The following is a 23,496-nucleotide window of genomic DNA, read 5'->3' as shown; positions in this document are numbered from 1 at the left end:
ATACTGATGTTTTTTTCTTTCCTTCAAAATAAATGAAGTCATTTAGAATCAAGCCTCCCATTAAGTCACCTTTCTGGGTCCATGTAACAGCATATAAAATAGCTAACATCTCTCACTGATCTCACTCTTGTAACAACCAGGCACAACAGCGTAAATTAAGATGAAGCAGAAGTCTCGATTCTGCATATACTTGCTTTTGTGAGTTTAATGTTACTTTAATTTCATTTCTGTGTGTGATCTATTATATTACAAAACTTCCAAATCCATCATAGTGAACAGAGAGACACTTTGGCTGAGTGCACTGGTCATCAGTGGCCTTGCTTTTCAAAGTCAGTTCTGATTTCATTTATCATTCTGAGAGCTTATGAAATAAAGAATAATTACATAAGTGTTTTGAAATCCAAGTGCTGATCCTCTGGGCATAATATCCAATGTTCTATTTTTAAGCAACAAATATCTTCTATGGTAAACACACTCAGATACAGCACAGTCCGTCGTGGTATCATTTCTGGGAAGCCAGAACAGGGAGTGTAAACTGCAGCAAGGTGTATATAATTAGGAAAATTTATAATAAATATTCAAGCAACCTGAAATCTTGGGACTTTGATTCAGCTCTGTCGATGACTTTACAGTGTTGAGTAACTCCAGTGACTACAACTGCTTCAGAATGATGATTTCAAAATAATCAAAATTACACAATTAATGTAGTGATTTCATTGGCTGAAGACAATATTCACAGATGAATCAGAATCAGCTCACTGGTAAATTTAGTTATTGTTAATTTGTCATATTAGATACATAGAGATGTGACAACTATTTTCCTCAGACAAAGTATGCACTAGGATATCTAGCTCAAGATATTTTTTCAGGTAAAACAATCTGGAGAGAAAATAATTGGAGAACAATATTAATTGAAAAAAACAGCCTTCCTTCTATTCTAATGCATAGAGAAATCTAAGCTTCCAAATGAACACAGGTCTATTTCGTGATGTTAACGGAAACCATCAAACTCTGATGATAGCTGCAAAAACTACAGGTCTGTCTTTAAACCAAATTAGAATCACAGACAACACGTCTACTCTTAGTACAGTAATAAACACCAGCAAGCAATCATTACATCCAATTAGGCTGAGTACTTCCCTTAACTGGGTCATTTACCAGTCTCTCTTGCTCTTAAAAAGTAGATTAAATGTGTAAACTTACATTTAATTACCTGTAACAGAACTCTTATGGGCAACACGTTGGAGTGTCCTTAATTTTGTATTAAAATAAAACAAAATGAGGAAGGGACATACAAAAAATGTCTAGCTATTTCCTCAAATAAGCTTTTGATCCGTGGGCTGATAGTGGCAGTACAGATGCTTACAAGATGGAGACACATTCATGCTTCTTTTGTGAGCTTTATCTTGTAAAAAAAAAGAACAACTGCAAACCAGAATTCTGCCCCATCTCCTCCCCACCTCCATCCTCTCTAATTTTCTTTAGATCAGGGGCCAAAACCAGATAAAAAGAAAAAGAAAGAAAGGACAGGAAAAACAGAAGATAGAAACCTAAGCTCAAAACCTATAAATGTCTCTGGACAGCTATGAGGTAAGGAGTAATGAGAAAAGTATTTGGAACAAACCCGTGTCAGCTTGGATGATTCTGAGCTCTTACCTCTCTCCAAAAGGTAAAAAAGAAAAAGAAGCCTGTAGGCTCTAGGCTTCTTCACTTTCTTTGGCACATTAATGCCTCTTTTAAAATTAGCAGGATAATAATATTTTCTCCTGTTTCTTATACAGTGGAAACTGCTGCTGTTGCTCTATTTGGCACCCAGATAACAGAGTCGATACATAAATCAAATAGATACTGTAATTCTCAGACCAGATCAGCACTGCAGTGTCCAAAGCCATAACAGCGCATCGGGAGAGCACTGTGTGCTGAATCTCCTGTTAGAAATACTTGGGCTTCCAATAATAATGTATTTCAAACCTGGCAGTGTCGATTCAACCTGTCATTTCAAGGCAAACAGAATGAGATCCTGCATTTTCAGGCTGGGACTTTCAGATAGCTGCTCTGCATGAACATTACAGACCCCCTGGCACTTTCTGTGTGCATATTAACTTTGCCTTGTTTTCATGCCAACATTTCCCCTCTCCTGCATCTATTTCTGTGCGCTGTGCGGCCTAGTATTGTAGCTATCTAGGGTTTGTCAGAGAAATAAGGAATTTATTTGTGCAAGTCAATGGAAGCTAAACAGTATACTGAGTGAGATGTAAGTCAGCCACATGCTTTGGATCTTTGTAATCAAGTATCTTAATAACACACAACAAAGGATGCTGTATTCTAACATGTTCAATATGTAGCCAAGAAAACTTTATGATTAGGAATATAGAAGTCTTTATAGATACAATAAACAATGCTACTCAAAACATGTCATACAGTAGTTGCCATTTACAATGCCATTGTATGTCTATGGTATGATACAACTAATTAATATAAATATTAATATTTTTATATAATAAAAGATCTAGATAGTGCTACCAGGCTAAAATTCTCCTTGCAGCTCACTAAGCAAAAGCAAGTACATGTAGCTGTGCTGGCCAGGATGCAAAGAGCTGTCCCTCAGAGGCAGCTAGTTCATTTACAGTAGAAACAGAGAAAGACTCTGACGTCAAAGACTTTGAACCTTCTACGGCTCTACTCGTGGTCCCACAGATAGGTATCTGTAGGGGTAAATGACAGTGTGCAGACCCTGCTTCCCTTCTCTTCTAGGGTAAAGATAATGCAAAGATGTCCAGTGAGACCTGCCTTCCCTTTATAGTTCTGCCCAGACATACACATTGTCCCGTCATCTAGCCAAGAGTATTTTTACTCACAAGTCATATTCCTAGCATCTGATTAAAGTAAGATTCACAGGATTAGAGTTAATAGAGGAAAGAAGGTTGCTCCAAAGGAACAAATTCATACACCGAGTTCTCCCTCTCCATCAGCCATTAACAATGATGTAAAACTAAACAGTATCTTTGCACCCAGTGTGTATCCACTGAACCCTTATGCCTGATTCTCTACGCACTCCAGTCAATACAACACTCCTTTGAACTAGCTCTTGATTTATACCATCATGAGATCAGACTTTGTACCTCTATGTCTAGTTACAACTGTAAAAAATGTAACAGCATCACCTAATGACACATGAATGGTTTTTATAGGCCCAAATTTGTTTTGTTCACCTTACAGAAAGTGAGAGCCACTTTGAAATTCTCCGTACCATCACTGCCAATGCCATCAGCTGAACCTCTACTTTATTTCTGATATTAATTGTTTGTTTGTACAATTAAAGAAAACACTATCATTGTACGAAAAAGATGAGGAGACATGAAGAGGTCAACAGAAGACACTACGGTTTTGCTTCAGTTTGGCGTTAATATAATTTTTATATATATACATATATGGAAAAACTGCCCCAAAGAACAAACTGCTGAATTTTTCTGGCATGTGTCACAATGTTTAAAGTTTAGAATGGCAATGAACTCTGTTGAAAAAGCCTTTCTGAGCACACGAGACTACTGCCATTTGCCCGTGAGGCGCAGCTTTCAGAGAGAGCTGAAACTGCGCCTACTGAACCGCCAGGAAACGCAGTCCTCTAACTCAGCGCGGCTGCTAAAGACATAAGGTAGCGCTCAGGATTAAATCATTTTCCTGTGATCTCTCCACACCAGGAAAGGGGTTGAAGGTCAAGGAAAGGCAAAGGAAGTGAAGTCGTAGGCACCAAAATTAAGAAAAGCTCAAAGCTTCTGCAAATGTTACACTGACTCAACACAATGACTGCCCTGGAATTACTGTAAAAAGCTCAGATTAAAATCAGTCCTGAGGACAGAGGAGATGGGTTACAATGAACCAGACTCCTGAGCTGCATGATCCTGGTCTCTATGGAGAACGCGGGGCGCGCATCCCCTTCACGTAACTACAGCTTTACATCAGGTGCTCGTTGCTCCCCTGCAATGGGTCCAGCCAGACTCGCCAAGTCCAGCGCACCATAAAAACACATCAGGCCTCAGATACTAACAAACGTAGGTCTCTGCTCCTGCACTGTAAATCCTACGTGATTTGGTTTGGCAAGTGTACACCCTAGTGCATCCTTAAAAGTTAAAAATCAGCCCCCCCAAACTAGTAACTTTTGAGACGTATATGGGAGTGGAAAGTATGAACAAATTTCTATTTCTATACATAAATCGAGATAGCTCTAGGAAATCAAAACAAATGAGAATGACAACAGTTGGAATTCCAATTTTCAGTGCCTAATTCAAAGAATATATCACATCTGTATGTTCAGATCACACTGACACATACTCTTTAGCTCCTATACGCTCTTACACCTCCTAAAATTTAGCTAGGTGGATCCTGCAAAAATAAAAAAGTATTTCAGATCTAAAGAAAGCAGACCATGTACTTCACTTACTGTTTGCACTAACCCACGTATTAGCAAGAACACATATATGTCTGTTTTCCATTTCATGTTATCGTACAAATGTATTTTAAACCACTACTAAAGCCTGACCATCAGAATACTGTCCTATGGGAGATTTTTCTGACAAATTCGGGTCCATAATCAAGTCAAAGCAATCCCTATCCAAAAGCTTATCAGGGAATTGTCCAAAGAAGGGATAAAAACAGCATTATATTTTGATTTTGAGAAGAAGAAAAACTGCATTATACATCTTTATACATTAAGCATATGGCCCTAACGGGGCACACACACCTGCCGTAACTTGCAAGCTCTCTTAGCTATACCTCAGTTTCACAGTGGTGAACACAGAAATCACATCATTTAAATAAATGCCATGTTATATGACAGCTTTGTTTATGCTACATGATAATCTGAGAAGCATAGGTCATCAGTGGAGGCAGAAATGGGCCCAAGGCATTTCTATTTTACTTGAGCATCAGTGAGACTGAAAAGAGAAGGAGTGAACATTAGGTCACTACAGAGCAGTTCTGAAGTTTTCTCTTCTGGGAGAATTTATATTTAGTTTCGTACATCCAATCAGTTCATCAGAATGAAAGAGACAGCCTTTCCTAAAAATATTATTAAAAATAAGTTAATACATACATTATATACACACACACACATTCTCTTTTTTAATTAATCAGATATTATTCTTTCAGACATTGCTTAGGAATACATATCATAGAAATCTCAGAGCATTGCCTTTAAATACTTGAATTCCATATAGAAATCTTATTTTTCCATCCTTTTAACTCAGAGGTCAGACCATTAATTTTTACATTTATCTTTTCTTCTCATGCTGTATTTGTAAATTCTCTGTTGCCTTTAATTAAAATCTCTCTAGACTACTTATTTATTTTTGAAGAATGAAACTTCCTTGCTAAATGAATTTTCTCAGGCTTTTGCATGGTTTTAGATCAATTAGGAGAAGCCACTGCAGTGCTGGCTGAGATCTGCATTAATCTCAAAGGGCAAATGTTCTGCTCTTAAAACACCAGTTAAAAACAAAGTAACTCCACTCTTTTAAATCAAATTCTTTTAGACTTTTGCTAGTCTAGGAAGAGAATTTGGTCCAAACTGAAGGAGTTTATTTTCCCCCCAAATTAGTTGCAGATCATTTCTTAGATAATTAAATCCCCCTACCGATGATCTCTCTAGGAACACTTAATCAGTTCATAAGTATTAGCTAATTATTGCTGCAAGTAGAATGTTCGATCTACCATCTTTTAAAATAACTACACATACATTTTAATGTATATTACGCAACACTGAATTTATACACTATTTACTACGTAGCCAAATGAATTTAGTTTGATGCAGTTAAGACAACGCCAATTTTGAAAGACGGAGCTCTTGAATCATATGTTTGTGTAACAAGGCCTTTAAAGCATGGCTGTAGGATGGGGGCGCTCACAAAGGTAACACAGCAGGCTTTGTAGTCCACACACTACTGTCATTTACAGTAAACCCCAACACTATAAAAACAGGCTGCTCGACAAAACCAAAATAAGTAACCTAGGAGACAAATTAAAATCTTCCATCCTCCACCTCTGCAGAACCTTGTCAAGTTGGTGCTATGCTATTTTTAGTTAAAAACAAAACAAAACAACGCAACAATTGATCTTTTTGGAGCAATAATAAAAATGCAAAAAAAATAAACTTTAATTGGCACATACAGCCAAGTTCAATCTGCGATCTTTTAAACCTTACTTGTATTTGCCTATTGTCAAGCTGACCAGCTTCTATGTATTAGAAGGAAGAATCAAAAACAATTCCTGCTCTAAAGAAGTTTACAATCTGAAAAACAAGATTAGTAGGCAAGTAAATAAAGATGTACAGATAAAATGTAGACTCTCTGCTGCTATACTTAAGTTATGAAGAACTTAATGAAGAAAGCCAATAAGCAGCTCTTAAAAAAAAAAGAAAGAAACAGAATTGTATTTAATGTAGATGTGCAGGCTAAAACTCTGTTTATCCAAGAGAGCAAGATCATTTCAACTGCAACTTAGAAATGTGAGAAGAACGCTGAAAAACGCTTGTTACTTGTTCCTTTTAGACCTAATTCAGTATAAAACATGTACTTAATGGTTATTTAGGCATAATGCCCACTTTTCTTTGCCCTCTTTTCCAAGATGAAATAAACCTTTTTTTTTTTTTTTTTTTTTTTAAAAAAAAAAACACATTTAGAGTTTCTATCTTACATTTTGAATGAGAGTTGTCTTATGGAAAAAAAAATAACTTAGGTAACTTTGAATTTGCCAAATATATACCTGCACTAAGTTTTCCTAATCATTTCTGTGTGTTGTCTTTTCATTCACATTCTTTTCCCCTGCCCGTCTGTATCGTTCGTGGATTCCTCCTGACTTCAGAAATGCCTGAGATGTCCGCAAGCTACCTGAAGTTAACTGTAGCCTACAATCCTAGCATAATTTGGATTTTTATGCCCTCTCCCCAAATACTTAGGTTTCATTTTTTCCTCCGTATAAATACAAATCTGATCAGATCCAGCAGCCTGATACTCAGCGTCAGCAGCATCGGTAATACAGGGTGCCAGGAATGAAAAAAGCTTCTTGAAAAAATAGTCATATTTAGAGCAGTTTTTCCTGCTGAAAGCACTTGTCAGACTAAACCTTTTATCCTGTATTATTTTACCCATCCAGTCTCTATTTCCTTTTTCTGATTTCATTCTTAAATTCATGTCTATTTTGCAACAACATTCAGGCTGGGAATTCACCTGTGACCCCAGTCTCCAAGGAGAAGAGGGCTGTCACTGCCCACCAGTTCCTCTGTTTCCAGCCATCCCTGCCTTCCCTAGCAGCTTTGTCTGGTCTTGAAGAAACAAACTTCATTTCTCTTTATCTTCCAATTTCTAATGTATTTTAATTTCTGCACTCATTTCCCAAAGCATTTTCATATCACAGCTTTACATGCTCTCATCATCTAGATCAGGGCAGCATCTAACCCAGAAGGTGACACACAATAAATACGCTTCCAATAGGTGTACCTAACATGTTTTGCTTTGTTTCTCTAAACATCTGTTTTGGTTGCACACACAAAGACCAGTTTATGGCTTCTCTGTTCTGCCTTACACAATAACTGTCACTCGATTTTTGAAATGTTTAACTGCCTACATAGGCAGGAAGTCCAGAGATGATCTTCAGGTGCCAGTTATAAAAATGTCAGTACAAGAGGCAGATACTTACTTATATCCCATGATGCACTAGAGATTAAAAGAAAATTGCATTATTAGCACTCTACTAACTACAGCATTTAACTGCACACAGATGGAAGTTCATATTTGTGTAGTAATTTACCGTGTGCAGTACGTATTGTAATCTAATTCACCACAATGCATAATTTTTGACCAACTTGCTGTTGTTAAATAATGCAAGTATTAGGTTATTAAATTTTTTACAATTAAGTGACTAAGAAAGCTGTTTATTGCCTTCCGTTATATCCTCTGTTAATAAGATCGTTGTTGCAGATGTTCATGTATGCTGCATTGATGTTTAATGGTGCATGATGCTCTAGGTGGTTCCCATAACCTTGCTTTGTCTACTATGAGCTGACTCAATTGATATGATAATAGAGAAACGAGGTCTGAAACAAGCTGGGCTGTACTGGCACAATTTGCATAACCTTTAAATTTGCCATCATTTGATAGCCAACTGCTCCTAAAAATTCTTATTCAGTTGTCAGTGACAACAATATACTGTACAAACAGCATTCTGCTGTTGGACAGGTGGGGAGGAAAGAGAGGGCATGCATAGCTTATTGCACTTTTATGTCCTATCAGGAAATGTACTCATTATCAAATTTATAAAGCCAACAATTTGGAACAGAGTTCTGCAGTTTCATTTGTGATCAATGGCTATTAGCCACAATGCATGGCCTGGCACCTTTTCAGGTTCACAGTACAATATCACAGTGTCAGATTGCGAGGGGTATAAATATTTGGTTCCCTAGACTCCTCTCTGATGTAGTTTTGACTGCTAATCACTGGGGCCAGCAGAGTAATTGGAAGGGAGCGTAAAAGGTGGTGGGGAACACAAGGAGCAAAGCTCAGCAAACAAAATCAGCATAAGTAGCCCTCCAAACTTTAAATCTCGTTTCCAATGACCGCAAGTATTCTTTTTAAACAAACATTACTATTGTGTCACGTTGCCAATACAGTCAAAACCTAACAATATAAAAACAGTTCATGCTTACTGTATTCACTAAATCTGCTGTCTGTACATACTTTAAGTCAGATCTGCTTGTTTTACTGACTTTATTATTCACAACAATGAAAACTATTGCAAAGCTAAGTTGGAGCCTACTTCGGTTCAAATAAGATCAACTACATAAACTTCACCTGTGGTATCCAGAGGTCTATATCCAAACTGCCACTTCATAATCTCTATTATGTTCAGGTGTGTCACGGTCAGGCCTTTGGTATATGAATAACACGTGCACAGCCTGTTTTTTATATGTGGAATCTAAATCATTCCCATCTTACTTTACCTATAAAACCTACTGTGGAAAGCACTGAACCAAACTGATCATAAAACCTCACAATTCCACTATTAGGCAATTAACAATTTTTGAGAACTCCATTTGGCCTTTTCTTATTCCAGTGTTAGACCTAAGTGTTTAGTTCTCATACCGAAAATATTTCCTAAATCACTAAAGTTACATGAATGAGGACCCATTTAAACCACCCCTTTGTCCATTTTTCCACTAGCCAAAATATCCACTCCATCCTTCCTAGAATTAAAGATTTTTCCATTCAGTCACCTTTTTCCCAGAAATTCTATTGTCTGAGACTGGACGCTATAGCAGCAAAACTTCTAATCAAGGGTTTTGTTCCTGCAGTTAATTTTCTACTAGGCTCACCACACATACCCACATTTTACCTTCTTTCTGTTGTGTATGACTATTTTACAGCAACTGTTTGAGCTGGTGAAGATTAGAGCCTGAAAACATAAGTTCCATCATTTACAGCAAAAGCATGACACAGATAGCTACAATTTAAACTTTTCTAAAATGTTCATTCAACTGTAATCACAAGATGGGAAATAAAATCTCTAAATTAAAGATGATAGACTATTGGAGTCTGTAGGGCACCCTCTGAGTAGAGATTCTGCTGTTCAGACTCCTCTGTGACGATTTGTTACGAAGTGAACTGCCATCTAACATAACAAGGCTAAAACTGCCAAAATAATGGAAAAAATGATCTTTCACATAAGATATTCTGCCTAGGTGCCAGTGGTCAAAGGTCCAGATCTTTATGCACCTCATTTGTAAGAGACTACAGAGAAGATACTTGAAGGTAAAACGTGTTATCAAAACTTTCAGTATACAGTTCCCTTTTTACATAACCTCTAGGTAGACTATGAAAAGTGAATCAGAGATTACAGACAAGGTGCAACACACGCAAAGACAAATGAATCAGCAGGAACCATTAATATTCATGAATGGTTTAAGTTCTCCATGGCCATAATCAATATCCAATGAAGTTAATGAGATCCTTCCACTGATTTTAAAAAAACATTTGGCTGAACCCCTGAGACAACAATTTCCTATTCTCTGCAAGCACTCCAGCTGACAGCATGCACTTTGGTAAGTTGCTAGCCTTCCATCCAGAATTTCAGCAACAAACAAAAGATGTTATCTTATTTCAAATTGGTCTTGCAAAATGGGCAATATAATGTTATAGGACTCTATAATGGAGCATTTAGTATCTTTAATTGAAGAACAGTCAAGGCCACAGTAGTTACTTGGCATGTTACCACCAATATGAGATCCATAAATAAGACAATCATTATTTGTTTAACAAGGAAAAGAACAGAAAAGCTTTAATGTTTTATCCTCCCCAAAGGTTGAGTTTTTGTTTTAACTTCACATCTCTAAAAAGTAGTTCTTCACACTGTGTACAGACTCTAATGTTTTCTAACACATTTAAGCCCATTCAGTAGATTTAATCACTGATAACTAGAGTTATAAGTTCAAACTGGCTTTGACCTTGAGCAGTATGACATTATCCAAAAACCATTAATGGTCTGAAACTAAACGAAAAGCTCATTAATAAAAGCAAAACTGTACAAAGGTACAAAGGTACAAAAAAAAAAAAAAAAAGGAAGTTTTATTAAAAGTATTGATCATGACCTAGGGCGCTATAGACATTGATCTTCCCACATCTCCACAGGAAAAAAGAAAAAAGTTAAGCCAACCTATTATTGATCTCTTATGAAATCTGCTGAACAAGTCATACATTTAAATCCTTACCAAAAATAATCACACCAAATTAAAGAGAAAATATATTTCTTTAAAATTATTGGTAGCTGAACATACGATAAAAAAAATTACCATCTGATTATTGTCATAAAATATCTACCCTATTAGCATGGTTTGAACTCAAGTGTTGGGAGGTGAGAAGTCTGTTCACTGTAACCCTTTAAATCATGTGTTTCAGGTTTTAGTTTACTAAACTGTATGTCTTTAAGGAGAAATGGGTTGTATCCAATACTTAATATTGCAGTAACACAGAATATGTGTATGAAAAAGGATAACACTGAATTTGAAACTTAAAGAATTCATTTAATGAAAAGTTTATCGGATAATTATTTTACATGAAATACAATACTGTAGTTTAGATTTTTTCAGTTTAAAAAGTCAGAAAAATACATTCAGGCTAAAAGAGCAAGGTAGTTTCAAAAACAGTGGCAGAAAAACTAGAAGTCACCAGAATTTTATCTTTGGTGTGCATTGAGAGAGGTAGGTGTCGTTTTCAGAAAATAAGGGATAACCTTGACAAAGTGACATCAATTATATGTACATGCAAAAAGCACAAATTAAAGTTGCAAGGCTGTCATTAGTTCCAGTACAGAGTGATTTTGCAATCTCACCTTTCTTTTAGTACAGCTCCATAGTAAAACTGCTAGTCTTTAGAACATGAGATGTCAGAGAGATCGTTTCCCTTCAGATAATATATTCTTGGCTCTGTCCCTTACTCTTAGCTCTTTGCTTTGCAGACATAATTCTACAATATTACCAACTCATCCTGGAGTGACCTTCTTTCCAACTTTAGAAAGAGAGACTTTGTTGCTAGATTGACATTCAAAATAAAACATGTCTCAGTCTGAGGCTCCATAACAATTAAACCTGCTACAGTTTGCAAATGCTATGGTCTCATCCTTGCCCGCTTTTATCCTTCTTCTACCATGCACTCAGTGCTCCGACGCTGGCACTAGCACTCATCTGGACCCTGCAATAAGCAGGTTCATGAAGCCCAGTTCCTTACCAAAAGAGATTTCTGCCAGTTACTGCAGACTGCTGAACTGGTTCACCATCACCATTGGGGCTGAGAATAGCTGGCAGTGCGATGGAAAAGTTGGGGATAGTGGGGAAATGTGTATCCTGGGATGGGTCTGTGACTTCTATCAATTTAAAACTGTCATGGAACCAAGTTACAGTCCCTCATGCTCTGAGGATTAAGCATCTACAGACTGAATAAGGTGACTTCTCTTTCTCCCATGATTACCCCAGAACAGAAGGGCCTGCCTTGACATGTACAAGGCTTAATTCCTATAAGTCTTTCTTCTCAGGAGTCCTGGTAGGTAGTTCTGTTGCTTCTTGGTTGGAGCAAACAAAATTAAATTGTGCTGATGTAATTTTTTCTACACAAACCACCTCAAAACTCAGCAGGTCTCCTGTGAATAGTTATGATTTCTAAAGTATTAAAGCCATGCGTACAGGGGACATGAGAAATTTATGACAAATTAATTCTATGTCGAGGCTCTCATCAAGGAATAATACTCACTGTAGGGAAGACTTATTTCTCAAAAGAGAATTAAGCTGCAGTGTACTAAGGCCACTTTTTCCTGAATGACAGTATCCAATTGGATTTGAAGGCACCTAAATCAGCATCTTACTGTAAGTTGTTTCAACTTTGCTTTCCAGAGTCTTGATGAAGACAGGCCTCAAATGGTTCAAGATATGGCCTTATCCAAACCTCCTGCCAAAGTCCAGTCTTGACATTAATTGTGTCTGCCTGTTACAGACAGCACGTGCAGGCTATACATGCTGTTTCTGAGAGGAGCTCTTCAGCGTACTGTGTGCCATCTTCCTGTGATACAGTTAGGCTCATTTGGGATAGCAAACCCCAAACCTGTGTACAAAAGATTCCCACACAACTGAGTGCTTAGGCTATAAAATTCTGTGTCAATCAATGTAAAAGTGGTGCACATGGGAAAAACAGTTCTAGCTTTCAATACACAGCGATAGACTCTGAACTACCTATTACCACACCATAAAGAGAGAGAATTAAGTTACAACAGAGAATTCTGTGAAAATGTTGATCAATCATCAAAGGCAGCCAAAAAGAGCAATCAAATTGTTCGGAATTATTAGTCCAGGAATAAAGAACATGGAAGCAAATAAAACTAAACTACTTCGTAAACTTCTGAGGCACTCACACCTTGAACACTACATGCAGTTCTAGCACCCCATTTCACAAAGCATATAGCAGAACCAAAAAAAGGCGTAGTGAGGGGTAGCAAGGTTGTCAGAATTACGGAACAAGGAATAACTGAACACGATGGGAAGACAGCCTGCAAAAAAGACTACTGAAGAAGAGGTAAGTGAGAGCTCTGCAAAATCACAAGCAACAAGACGTTGCATAAGGAACGTGCACTGACCGACTGTTGCCATATGGGAAGCAGGAGATACCTAATAACCCTCTTAAGTGGCCGACTCCAAACAAATACAGGGAGGTACTTCACACAACACTGAATCTGTGGAACTCATTATTACAAGACATTATGGATGGAAAAATCCTGTTTCAGACTACTCAGCACAAAGACAACATCTCTAGCTCAGCAATTCCCAAGCTATGGATTGCTAGAAAGCTAGGAGAGTGTAACATGGAAGTATCACTATAAATTTGTTCTGTTTTTATCCTCTTTTATTAACACCCACTACTGTACAGTGCTGGAGATAGGTTAGATAGACTTTTGGTCTGCCTCAGTCCCCTCCCACCCTTTCATTCTACACTGAATTGCCGATAGCATATGATTCCTGCTACACAAGTTACAGAGTTCAGTATTAACAGTTATGCTTCTTAGAAGTCTTTTAAGACACCCTTTTAAGTTTAGCTAAGATACCAGTATCCAGGAACTTAAGTTTTAATGATGTGTTTCAGCTGTCTAGTGAAATTTTCAGACTCTCTCTCCCACACAGCATGAAATCGTGAACAGTCTCAGTTACAAAAAGGTGTTACTAGTTTTGCTATTCGTTAGTCCCTATCAATAAGCTTTCAGTATTAATTTAGGTTCTGTGGTTTCCTAAATGACAAATATTCTATAACAGCTAAAAGAAAAATAATTCTATCGGGCTTTCTGGGTCATTTTTATATATTTTAATCTCTTCATAATTGGCTATTACCTGACTGAAATTTCTTTTTTCTAAATCAAAATCATGTTTTCCTAGAACATTTTTATTTTGTTACATTAGACGCTAAATCTTTAAACTTGTCTTTACATTTGTGAATATGAGAGCATGCAAAAGTGTGAAAGTGTGCAATCCTGTGAAAAAAAGAACACATTGTAATGTAACCTAAACTACTGTTTCCTCAGGTCCAAGACACAACTTTTGTTTGTGTAAACACATTTATCATTGCCTGATAAAAGAATTAGTCAAGATTTTCCTGACTGATAGTTTGAGTGTGTAAGCTACCAGAACTAAGGAAAAGAGTAACACCTTTCCTGCTTCTTATAGGAGAATACAAAATATTTAGTAACTTGTATGAAGAGGAGCTACAAACAGGCCATAAAATGTCAGCAATGTCAATAGTAATAAATACTTCTATTTTTTTTAATAAGTAAGCTAACAAGGTAACATTCTGGTCTATGATTGCAGCACAATCTGACAAAGAAAACCTACTGACCTCTATTTAGAGTATGCTTGAACATCACTTCTTTTGATTCCCAGCAAAAGAATACAGCATCATATCATTCTGATTTAAAAATGGTTCTTAAGATCTCTAGCTTCCAAAATTTTGAGAAGCCTCCTAAAACAATCAGTTTAAAAACTCTCCTAAAATATTTAAGGTCTAACACGTTTACAAAGTAAAAAAAGTTCCATCATTCACAAAAAGCATGCTATCCATACCTTTGTTGTTATTTTATCATGGTTTGGTCCTATCCAAACACAAACATAAACTTATAATTTATGAACACACCTGCATATATTGCCTTAAGAACGGCTATACTTGGTTACACTAACATCTGTTTAGCTCAGTATCCTGTTTCAGAGAACAGGTATAGGCCAATGCCTACTACTACTCTAACAATAAAATCTGTGTAGGCTGGTAGGCCCTAAAATTTGGAAATGTTGCAAGTTTTATTACCCACATATTAATTTGGCTATTTGCACATCCTGTTTAATTTATTAAACAGATTAAATAACAAGGAAGAAAGTTGCAAAACTATTTCATTATTTACTATGTGGTAGGTGCACTGAGAATTTTTTTTTTTTTAAGTGGAATCTTTCTCATTCTACCACATCCATTGGCAGTGCTAATACATTTTCTGAAATATTCTCAATATATCCCAAAAACTGAAGAAGATACAAGTGGTATCATTAAAACAGTAAGCCCTAGCTAAGGTGGTCTCAATGCTTGAATGCATAATAAATTCATTCTTTATTGCCATATTCTAACAAATGAGCTTATTACAAATGTGCCCTTAACAAAGGTGGTCTTGCAAACATTGGGGAAAAAAGAATGGAAAATTCTATGTTCATACCCGAACATGCCAGATTTCATCATTCATAACTTGAAAAATACTGAAGTGATTTTCTTTAAATTTGGATTGTTTTTCTTTCCTCTATTAAAGCCATAAAACAAGCCAAGTTTAAAGTTTGTAGCTTCAGCTGTTTTTGAATTATGCAAATATTTCAATATAAAAGTATGTTTTTCCATTGCTGAACTGATTTTGCTCAGACTTTCCAACGATTTCCCTTTGGGCCAAAACCAGTCATAAAATCTATCTGACTAAAAGTAATTTGTTTAAAAATGTTATGAGCAACTCTGTAAAAGGGATATACTACACAGCATTTGCTCCTGATGTTACAGTACGCACAGAGATATGACATATCTGGTCATATCTGGCAACGGTGTTGCTAGAGCTTGCGATTTTTGGTGAGCTTCTTAAGAAACTCAGCTGCTGAAATAAGAAGATTGCAAGTATTCATTAAAAAAAAAAAGGGAACAAAAAAACCACAGAAAAGCCACAAATATTTTTTATGTTTACTGAAAAAAGTGTTGAAACATGAAACAAATGTATTGTACCAGCTTAGGAACCCACAGTCAAATACAGAATCTCATCCTGTAAAGACTGGGAGGAGAGAGATGATCATAAAACACGGTTGTGGTTGTGGAACCAGAGTACTGGTAGCCAAATAGTTCTCAGCATGGCCAAAGAGTGTTCGTACAGGAAGTTAATTCACTACTGGTCCTCATATAAACTCTTCCGTGTAAGCAAGTCCATAGACCCTATCTTCAGGTATTAGTAGCCTTCTCAAACCCCATAAACATCTGTACTGAAAGTTTTCATCACAAATGTCTCTATCACGTTATCTGTTTTAAAGAGAGTTTTATCAAAATTAATTCAGTCATTTTGGGAACTGATGTTACAGAAAAGTATAATTTTTTTGTCACGGACACTGAGAAGATCCACTGCCTTCTTCAGTAAAAGATAAAATTGAGCATCAGAAAAAAATGCACCCAAAAGATGTAAACAGAGAAACTTGAGAAAATGATCCATAAATGTGCTATGGAGCACATGCTCCATAGAGTCTTATTAGAAGCTGACAGCTACTTTAGTCAACATTTCATCTGCCACAGCTCCTGTGTGCCAATCCTAAAGTGTCCTTTCCTCCCTATAAAACATGCTGAGCACACTCAGCTCAAATTTGAGCTTGCCTTTCCTTGCAATTATTCCTACTGACAGAAAACAGGAAGGAAAGGGAGAGGAAAGGGACCTTGGGGCTGGAGCGCTGTGATGGAGGAGATATGAACAGACAGTAGAAAGACCCAACGTGCTTTATAATAAAGTGATAGAAATGTTTCCTCTGAAAACCCAAATAATTCAAACAGACTAAGGCCCTGGACTGGCAAACAGAAATGGAATGACCAATACAATCATTGTTCCTCACTGTTTTTTTGATCTGCTTCAGTGGCGTGGACCTCTAAGTCGCTTGTTGGCCAGGGCCTCAGTGGCTACACTTCACAGTTTGGCTGAGGTGAGCTATCAGCGCTTTTGGTGGGCATTAAAACAATACCAGGTAAACTGCAGCACCTCAGGAGCTGATTAAATGTCTTAGCAGTAAGGCTGGGACAAATGGCTGGAGGCAGTAGCCTTTCCAGCTATCCCAGTCTAAGCGCTCTCACTCATCTACCACAGCTACAGCCTAAACTTTCTGGTCAGTCTCCTTTTTAGGAAATCACCTGGGCGTTTCTGCCTCATCCTCCTCCACTCCTTGAATATCTTCTACTCTCTGAACCTTGAAGAATCAACAGCTGTCTCCACAGTCCTCTCCACTGCAATGATTTGCAGCATTTGGCCTTCTCTCCATCCCACAAGAGAAAAGAAGTTCCACATCTAATTTCCAGCACATAAAACTCTGTGCCCCTTCATGGATGAGCTGGCAACCTACAACAACCCCCTTTATCCAGCATTATCTCCTGCCCTTTCAGCGAGAGCTGTATCAAAATGCATCCCCTTATTACTTCCACTCCCTAATCCCCTACTCAACCTACACACAACTCATGGAAGGGGTGCGCTCTCCCGCTCATAACCCAGCCCTCTCCGTAAAGCTGGCGGCCGCCTTGTCCCAGACAGCAAGTGAAGCTTTGTTCAGCAGTGGAAGGGAAGCTCTGTTGGGAATGTTGTTACAGCCACAGCAGTGTCTGTCCCACCCTGCCATGGACAGGCAAGGGGAAAAAAACAAGGGGCAGCTGCTGTGTCTCTTCCCAGAGCACCATCCAGTCCAAGGCTTTCACTTCCATTCCTGTGGCCCACTGTAAATGCTAGACTTCACATTGCTGCTGGACAGCAGAGAGCTTTCCATTTGGAAAATGGAGAAGAGAAGGAGAAAAGAAAGTAGAGAAAATACAAAGGCCAAATTCATCTTATTGGTGTCTTCTGCTCTCACATGCTTTAGCTCTAGCTCCATCCTATACTCTTAGAGAGGACATAAATTGAGACTGTTGGAATACGTAATCTGCCCAACAGTTGATAAAAGATGGTTAATTGCAACAGTAGAAGAAAAGAAAGAAATAGTACAGTCATTTGCATGGATACTGACCTCCTGAGGTTGACAGAAACATCTCCTGACTACTGATAGAAACGTGACTCAACTAATAAACATCCTGGAACCACGGCCCTATTATTATTATTAACCTGGACAAAATATAAAGCAAGGTTTTCTACAGTCATGTCTGACCATAGCTGATTACTACTTTGCAAAACCTGGTTTAACCTAGGCACAAAGTCTTTGAGAATACATTGTCTCCTCAGAAAGATAGTACAGTCAACTATATACAGCCTGCTTTTTCAAAAAGTTAGTTGTCTCCTGTGCATTAGAAAAAGGAAATGGACCTTTTACTGGTAACTACTCTTAAATGCAGCAATTCTTCCAAACATTTTACACTTTGCACTGCAGGTTTTAAAGCAAAACCAGCCCTAATTAGTGTTGAAATAAGTGTGTTAACAGTGCTCTATGCCATTCTGTGATATCATCATATGCTAAATTAAGGGACACATTTTCCTTCTCTATTATTTTAATGTGAGGAGGTGGGAAAAAGATGGTCCACATGAAGGAAAGAAAAAGAGGGAAAACAATAACAAATTGGTATCTCTTTTGAGAATTGCCCCACAGGCCAAGCATTTTTATGCTCTTAATCATTATTAAATGACTTAACATGACACACAGAGCCTGGCGAATGATTGCATCCTGACATGAGAACGAATTACAAATGAAATGAAAGATCAAGCTGTATTAGAGGACTGCCTCTGGGAAATGAAAATCTTTAATTCTCTTTTATTATTGACATTTATTTGGCTGCCATGAATAACAACATAGCAAAGAGATTCAGCTATGCTTGTGCACTGAATAGCTTATCCCACGGCTCAAAATTGCCTTAACATTTATCATGTTTGCTTTTGTAGCTGACACCATTGCATACACTCTCTATCCATCTTGCATTTATCATGCATATAAAGTGCATTCTCTAATTTAAGTTCATTTCATAGTGAACAAACTGCTAAGATTAGCAAGTGTCAGTCCACAAATAAGCTCCCAGTTGTTAAAATATCAAAGAAAGGATTAATGGATTTGTTAACAACTCCAGTTTGAAGAACAAAATAAGTACACAGTGAAAATTAAATAAGAGCACAGGAGGGTTACATACAAGATTTAGCTTTACTACCATTATTACTAGCTCATGTATAAAAACATTTTTATACTGCTATTTTTCAGCCAACTGTACAATACTCAAGTGGAGTGCCTCCATATGGGCCATTCACATAATGCAGTAACTTTCTGGAAGCAACGCTGTCATCGTTATTCAGTGAGATACACATACACAACTCTCAGTGATTGCTTTCTTTTCCTCTAAACCAGTTTGTAGCTAACAAAATACAGGAAGAAGCAAACTATTGGAGAAATCATTCAAACTGCTGCTAAGAATGATCTATAAAGCAGTGACATACCTACTTAGTGCCTAACCCTGCAGCCACAGTCTGAAGCAAATTCTGAATTTGAGGCAAATATCATATGAGTAGGCACTGGTCCCTCAGGTGCAAAGCTTCCTCAACTTGACTTGATTTCCAAAGGAGGAATTCAACCCTGGGTAATAACTTACCTTGTGCAGGAATGAATGACTAAAATGGCTTGCCACAGCACATGTTTTCAATAGCTTTATTTAGTCTAGAAGCATAGGTGGACAAAATTAAAGAGACTGTCAAAAGGTAGGCAGTCATGTTTATAATGCTTAAACCTGTGTGTCATACATCATCAATTTATAGACAGCACAAACTACTTGTATCCTGCTAGAACACCTTTTTCCCACGTATTCCTTTGAGAACAGAAGAGCAGACAGCTGAGAAAAGCTAGAAGTGAGATTTCTGCTCAAAGCAAAAAAAAGCCTGGAAATTCACTTAGTGCTGGATTTCACTTCCTCCTTTTCACAAATGTTTAAATGTACTATACCGTTGCACAGCTGCTCTCAGCAGGCATAGTGTGTTCTTGTTTGCAGCAAAGATGGCTACACAGATAAAATCTCAAGTCATAAAAATCTGAGTAAAACCAACTGGATCAATATTTTTGACCTATGTTATAAAAAAAGAACTTAAGATGTCTAGAACTAAATTCTCAGGCATTCCTGTGAAATATTAACTTCTCAAATTCAGAATCTTAAAGCAGTTAAAAGCAGAACAGAGATGAGAAACACTGACTAACATCAGAAGGCAAATGCTCTCTGACTACCATTTAACAGCATAATTTGTAAAACCACAACTTGTAATTGATGAACTAGAATATTTACTGCGAGCGACAACAGAGATTTGAAAAATATACCTGTAGCCATTATAGTGTCATCTTTCCCCTGGGTAAAGACTACAATTCGTTGCCTTTTAGGGTTAACCTTTGGCAGGGCTTGTGTCTTCCGGGCTATCTCTTTAATGTCGTCAGTCTATTAATAGAGAGAAAGAAAATCCTTGTAACTGGCATACCGGAGCAGTGAAAGATTAGAAGTTTATTAGCAGATCAAAGATTTATCTTCTTACGGCTGGGTGTAAAATAGAATTTATTGTCAGTAGAGGAAGATCTCCTAAAGGTTTATGTAGCACTATGAGCCCATTGTTTTTAATCTTGAAAATGATAGTTCAGCTATTCCAATTGCTGCAAAACTGCAAGCCTTAACAAAGGAATTACAGAGCATTTCCTAATGAGCAATTAGTGGGTTTCTTTGCTGCTGATTGGATTCTAACCTTACCTATATCATAAAATTAAAAATAAAATTAGTACAAGAATACTTTAGAAGAACACTGAGCTGGATTTTCATCCGAATTAGGCAGGTTTTATAGCAGTATAACCCCTCTAATTTCAGCGGGATTAGAAATGCTGTTTCTCTAACTTCCTTACAGCAGTGGATCTCAACAAGGAAGCTCACTGTGTGCTGCCGAGTGGCAGCACCTGAGAAGGCGGCGTGGTGCCCCCGAGTGAAGACACTCTTTGCTTGCCAGCTCTCTGTTTGCACAATTAAGATGAGGGGAAGGAAGGGGTGAAAGCTATATCCAGTGGCACTGTTCGTCTGAAGTAAGACTAAGCTGCAAAAATTTCAGGAATCATTGCTTTAAAGGGACTTCTTCTGTACACCATGGCGTATGTAGACAGGAACAGAGAAATGGGCATACTTAATTAAACCTCTCATCCATCCAATGCCTTTGATAGCAGCCTGCGTAAGATGGTTTATTTAGATGCAAGACATCCAAAACCAGCATAATCAGTTATTAGAATATTATCCTTATTATTCTCTTATTTTAGTTGCCCTATGATTTGAAACACAAGGATTGAATTTCTTATTTATTCATTTTTTAATCTAATGTAATTACAGTTGTTCTTGTTATCCCTATAAGCATCAAATCCTTTTACAACGCTATGTGGTAAGCTTTTGTTCTCAAATTTATCTCATCAGTGAGTTCCAGAAATTAACTGTAGTATTTGTTTCCATCATTTATATGTTTTTTCTTTTCTTTTAACAGTAGGAAAAGTAAGAAAAACTATGACTTTTCTCTGTGCTACTTACTGTGCCTCATTTTATTCATATCCTTGCTAAACTACATTATAATGTTCTTTCCAGTTTGCTGCTACATGCAAGCAACTGTAATGGAACAGAGCAGACTGGGTGAGGGCCTATTGTTGAATATATGAAAGCATAACAACACCTTCTGCATTATTTACTGTCCTGTTCACTATGAATCCCAACTCATTTTTTAACACAATTACATAATGAATAGAGTTCATTTATAAAGCTGTTCAGAGTGGTTTCAAGTCATTTGCCAGAGTTGTTACAATTAATTTATATTATTAATAAATTGATTTCTATCTTCCAAAACCAACATGTAGTGTTATTTTTAAACCTAGGTACAGCATGTGCAATTCTGACTGCAGCTCCTGGTTTTAACGTGAAATTGCTTATTTTTCATCAGCAGCTCAGTTAACACCTCAGGAACTCAAATCTGCATACCATTCAGTCCTGGTTACTTGCTGCTTTTCAGTACTCCTGTTCATCAAGTCACTGACAGCGCTTGGAGCTTTATTATTAATAGAGCATACGCCTGGGCTATGTACGTATCAACATCCATTTAAGCGAGAGTTATCTAGCTCTTCTGCAACATCCTCAGCCTCCCTTCAATTTCTCTCCCAACTCTCTGGTAGTCCGATGGACGCATTGGTTGGTACACTTTGTTCAAATACTAAAATAATTTCCCCTTATCTATTGGTCTCTTTAATTACCTTTTCTTCACATTCTCTTATATTTATTAATTTCCACATACAGTCACCATCCTCTCATTTGTGCTATTTCTACCTTTCTCACACTCAGACTGTTAGTAGAAGCTTTTAGAAGACAACTTCTTCCACCAGAGAAGAAAGGAGTAAACCTCTCTCTTATGGGACTATGAAGAGTGAAAAAAGGCCATCTCAGCCTATCCTGAAAAGGTGAGGTGTCCCTTAAAGATGCCAGAGGAGGAAGGAAAAAAAAAAAAAAGAAAGAAAGAAAAAAGAAAAAAATTGCTGCTCCTCTCTTCTGAAACATCTTCTTAAGAGGAGATTTGTGAATAGAGGGGATCAGCTTGCAGCATAAGCTGTTGAATAGGGGATAGATGGAGAATTACAGCCCTCCACTGGGTAATATTGGGTAGATTTCTGAAGGTTCACCTAAATTCTAAAGTATTTGAAGCCCTGATAATAAGCGAACCATGAAACAAAAATACAACAAAGCACCATGGAGATCAAGAAAAACAGGATAGAGGCCTTTAGATTTTACTAAGTATGAAGTGGTTATTAGTAACTTTATTAAGTACATTTTCAGGTGAGCAGAGCAGGCAAGGACACTGAAGAGCCTGAAGATACTTGTGTAATGTATTTACATTAACTTTAGATTTAAAAAAGGAAAATGAGGAAGTTATAATGCTAGAAAATGATGTGCTCAAGATGATTTCTTCAGCTTAACTGAGAACTAGAATGCACTTAAAGGAAAGAAAGAGGACCCTGAGGAAAAGGTTACTGAAGAATGACCATAAAGGATGAAATAAAATAGACAGTAAGAAAAAAGTAAAGTGCACACATGTTTGCAGGAAGATTTAAAAATACAATAAATGTGTAACAGTAGTAATAAGGCAGTTAGGGGAAAGAAGACATTTTTTAACAGAAGTGGAAATTTCTAAACAGAGGTTTAAAGACTTGTGACTGATTGGGCAGACTTCAACAGCTACTGAAGTAACCATCCTTTTCTGTGAAAATTAACTTGGCCGTTTTTAGTCGAAATCACTTTCTATACTAAAATTTGTGGAAAGAATAGAGCAAAATAGTGCTTATACAGTGGAAGAGCTGCAGCCTTAACTTTTCCACAGTATATCTCCGCCTTACCATTATGCTATATTTTGACCATTATGCTGTATTTTTAAGGTGCAACTGTGGTATTTTGTAATATTTGAGTATTTGCAAGTTAGGACTGCAGCTGTACTGTGCCTTTCATTTTATTGTCAGGCAAACTAAACATCATGAGATGCTGTCATCTCTCATTTCTGTTCTCTCTATATATAATATTTTCAAATAGCTATAATGAGTAATGTTTCCTATTTACTTTGTACTGAATTGTAGTGGCATAATTAGTGAGACCTTTTTATAAACCCTGTTCCTACAAAAATGGCTGAATGGTAGGTCTGGACTGGTTTGTGGTC

General features: G+C 37.2%; 1 protein-coding gene across 1 annotated transcript in view; it reads right to left on the bottom strand.

Annotated features, from left to right (window-relative positions):
- Positions 1-23,496, bottom strand: part of ADK (adenosine kinase) — a 287,852-nt gene that overhangs the window by 22,096 nt on the left and 242,260 nt on the right. The window contains exon 8 of the mRNA XM_085312279.1: positions 20,108-20,222. Within this exon, the coding sequence (XP_085168405.1) occupies positions 20,108-20,222 (115 nt within the window). The remainder of the gene's footprint in view (positions 1-20,107; positions 20,223-23,496) is intronic.

The sequence above is a fragment of the Rhea americana genome, unplaced genomic scaffold (assembly GCF_003343005.1).
Source record: "Rhea americana isolate MKP2758 unplaced genomic scaffold, rheAme1 scaffold_36, whole genome shotgun sequence".
In the NCBI taxonomy this organism is placed as follows: domain Eukaryota; kingdom Metazoa; phylum Chordata; class Aves; order Rheiformes; family Rheidae; genus Rhea; species Rhea americana.
Note: the sequence above shows the minus strand (reverse complement) of the source record. Positions and strands in the feature narration are given on the sequence as shown.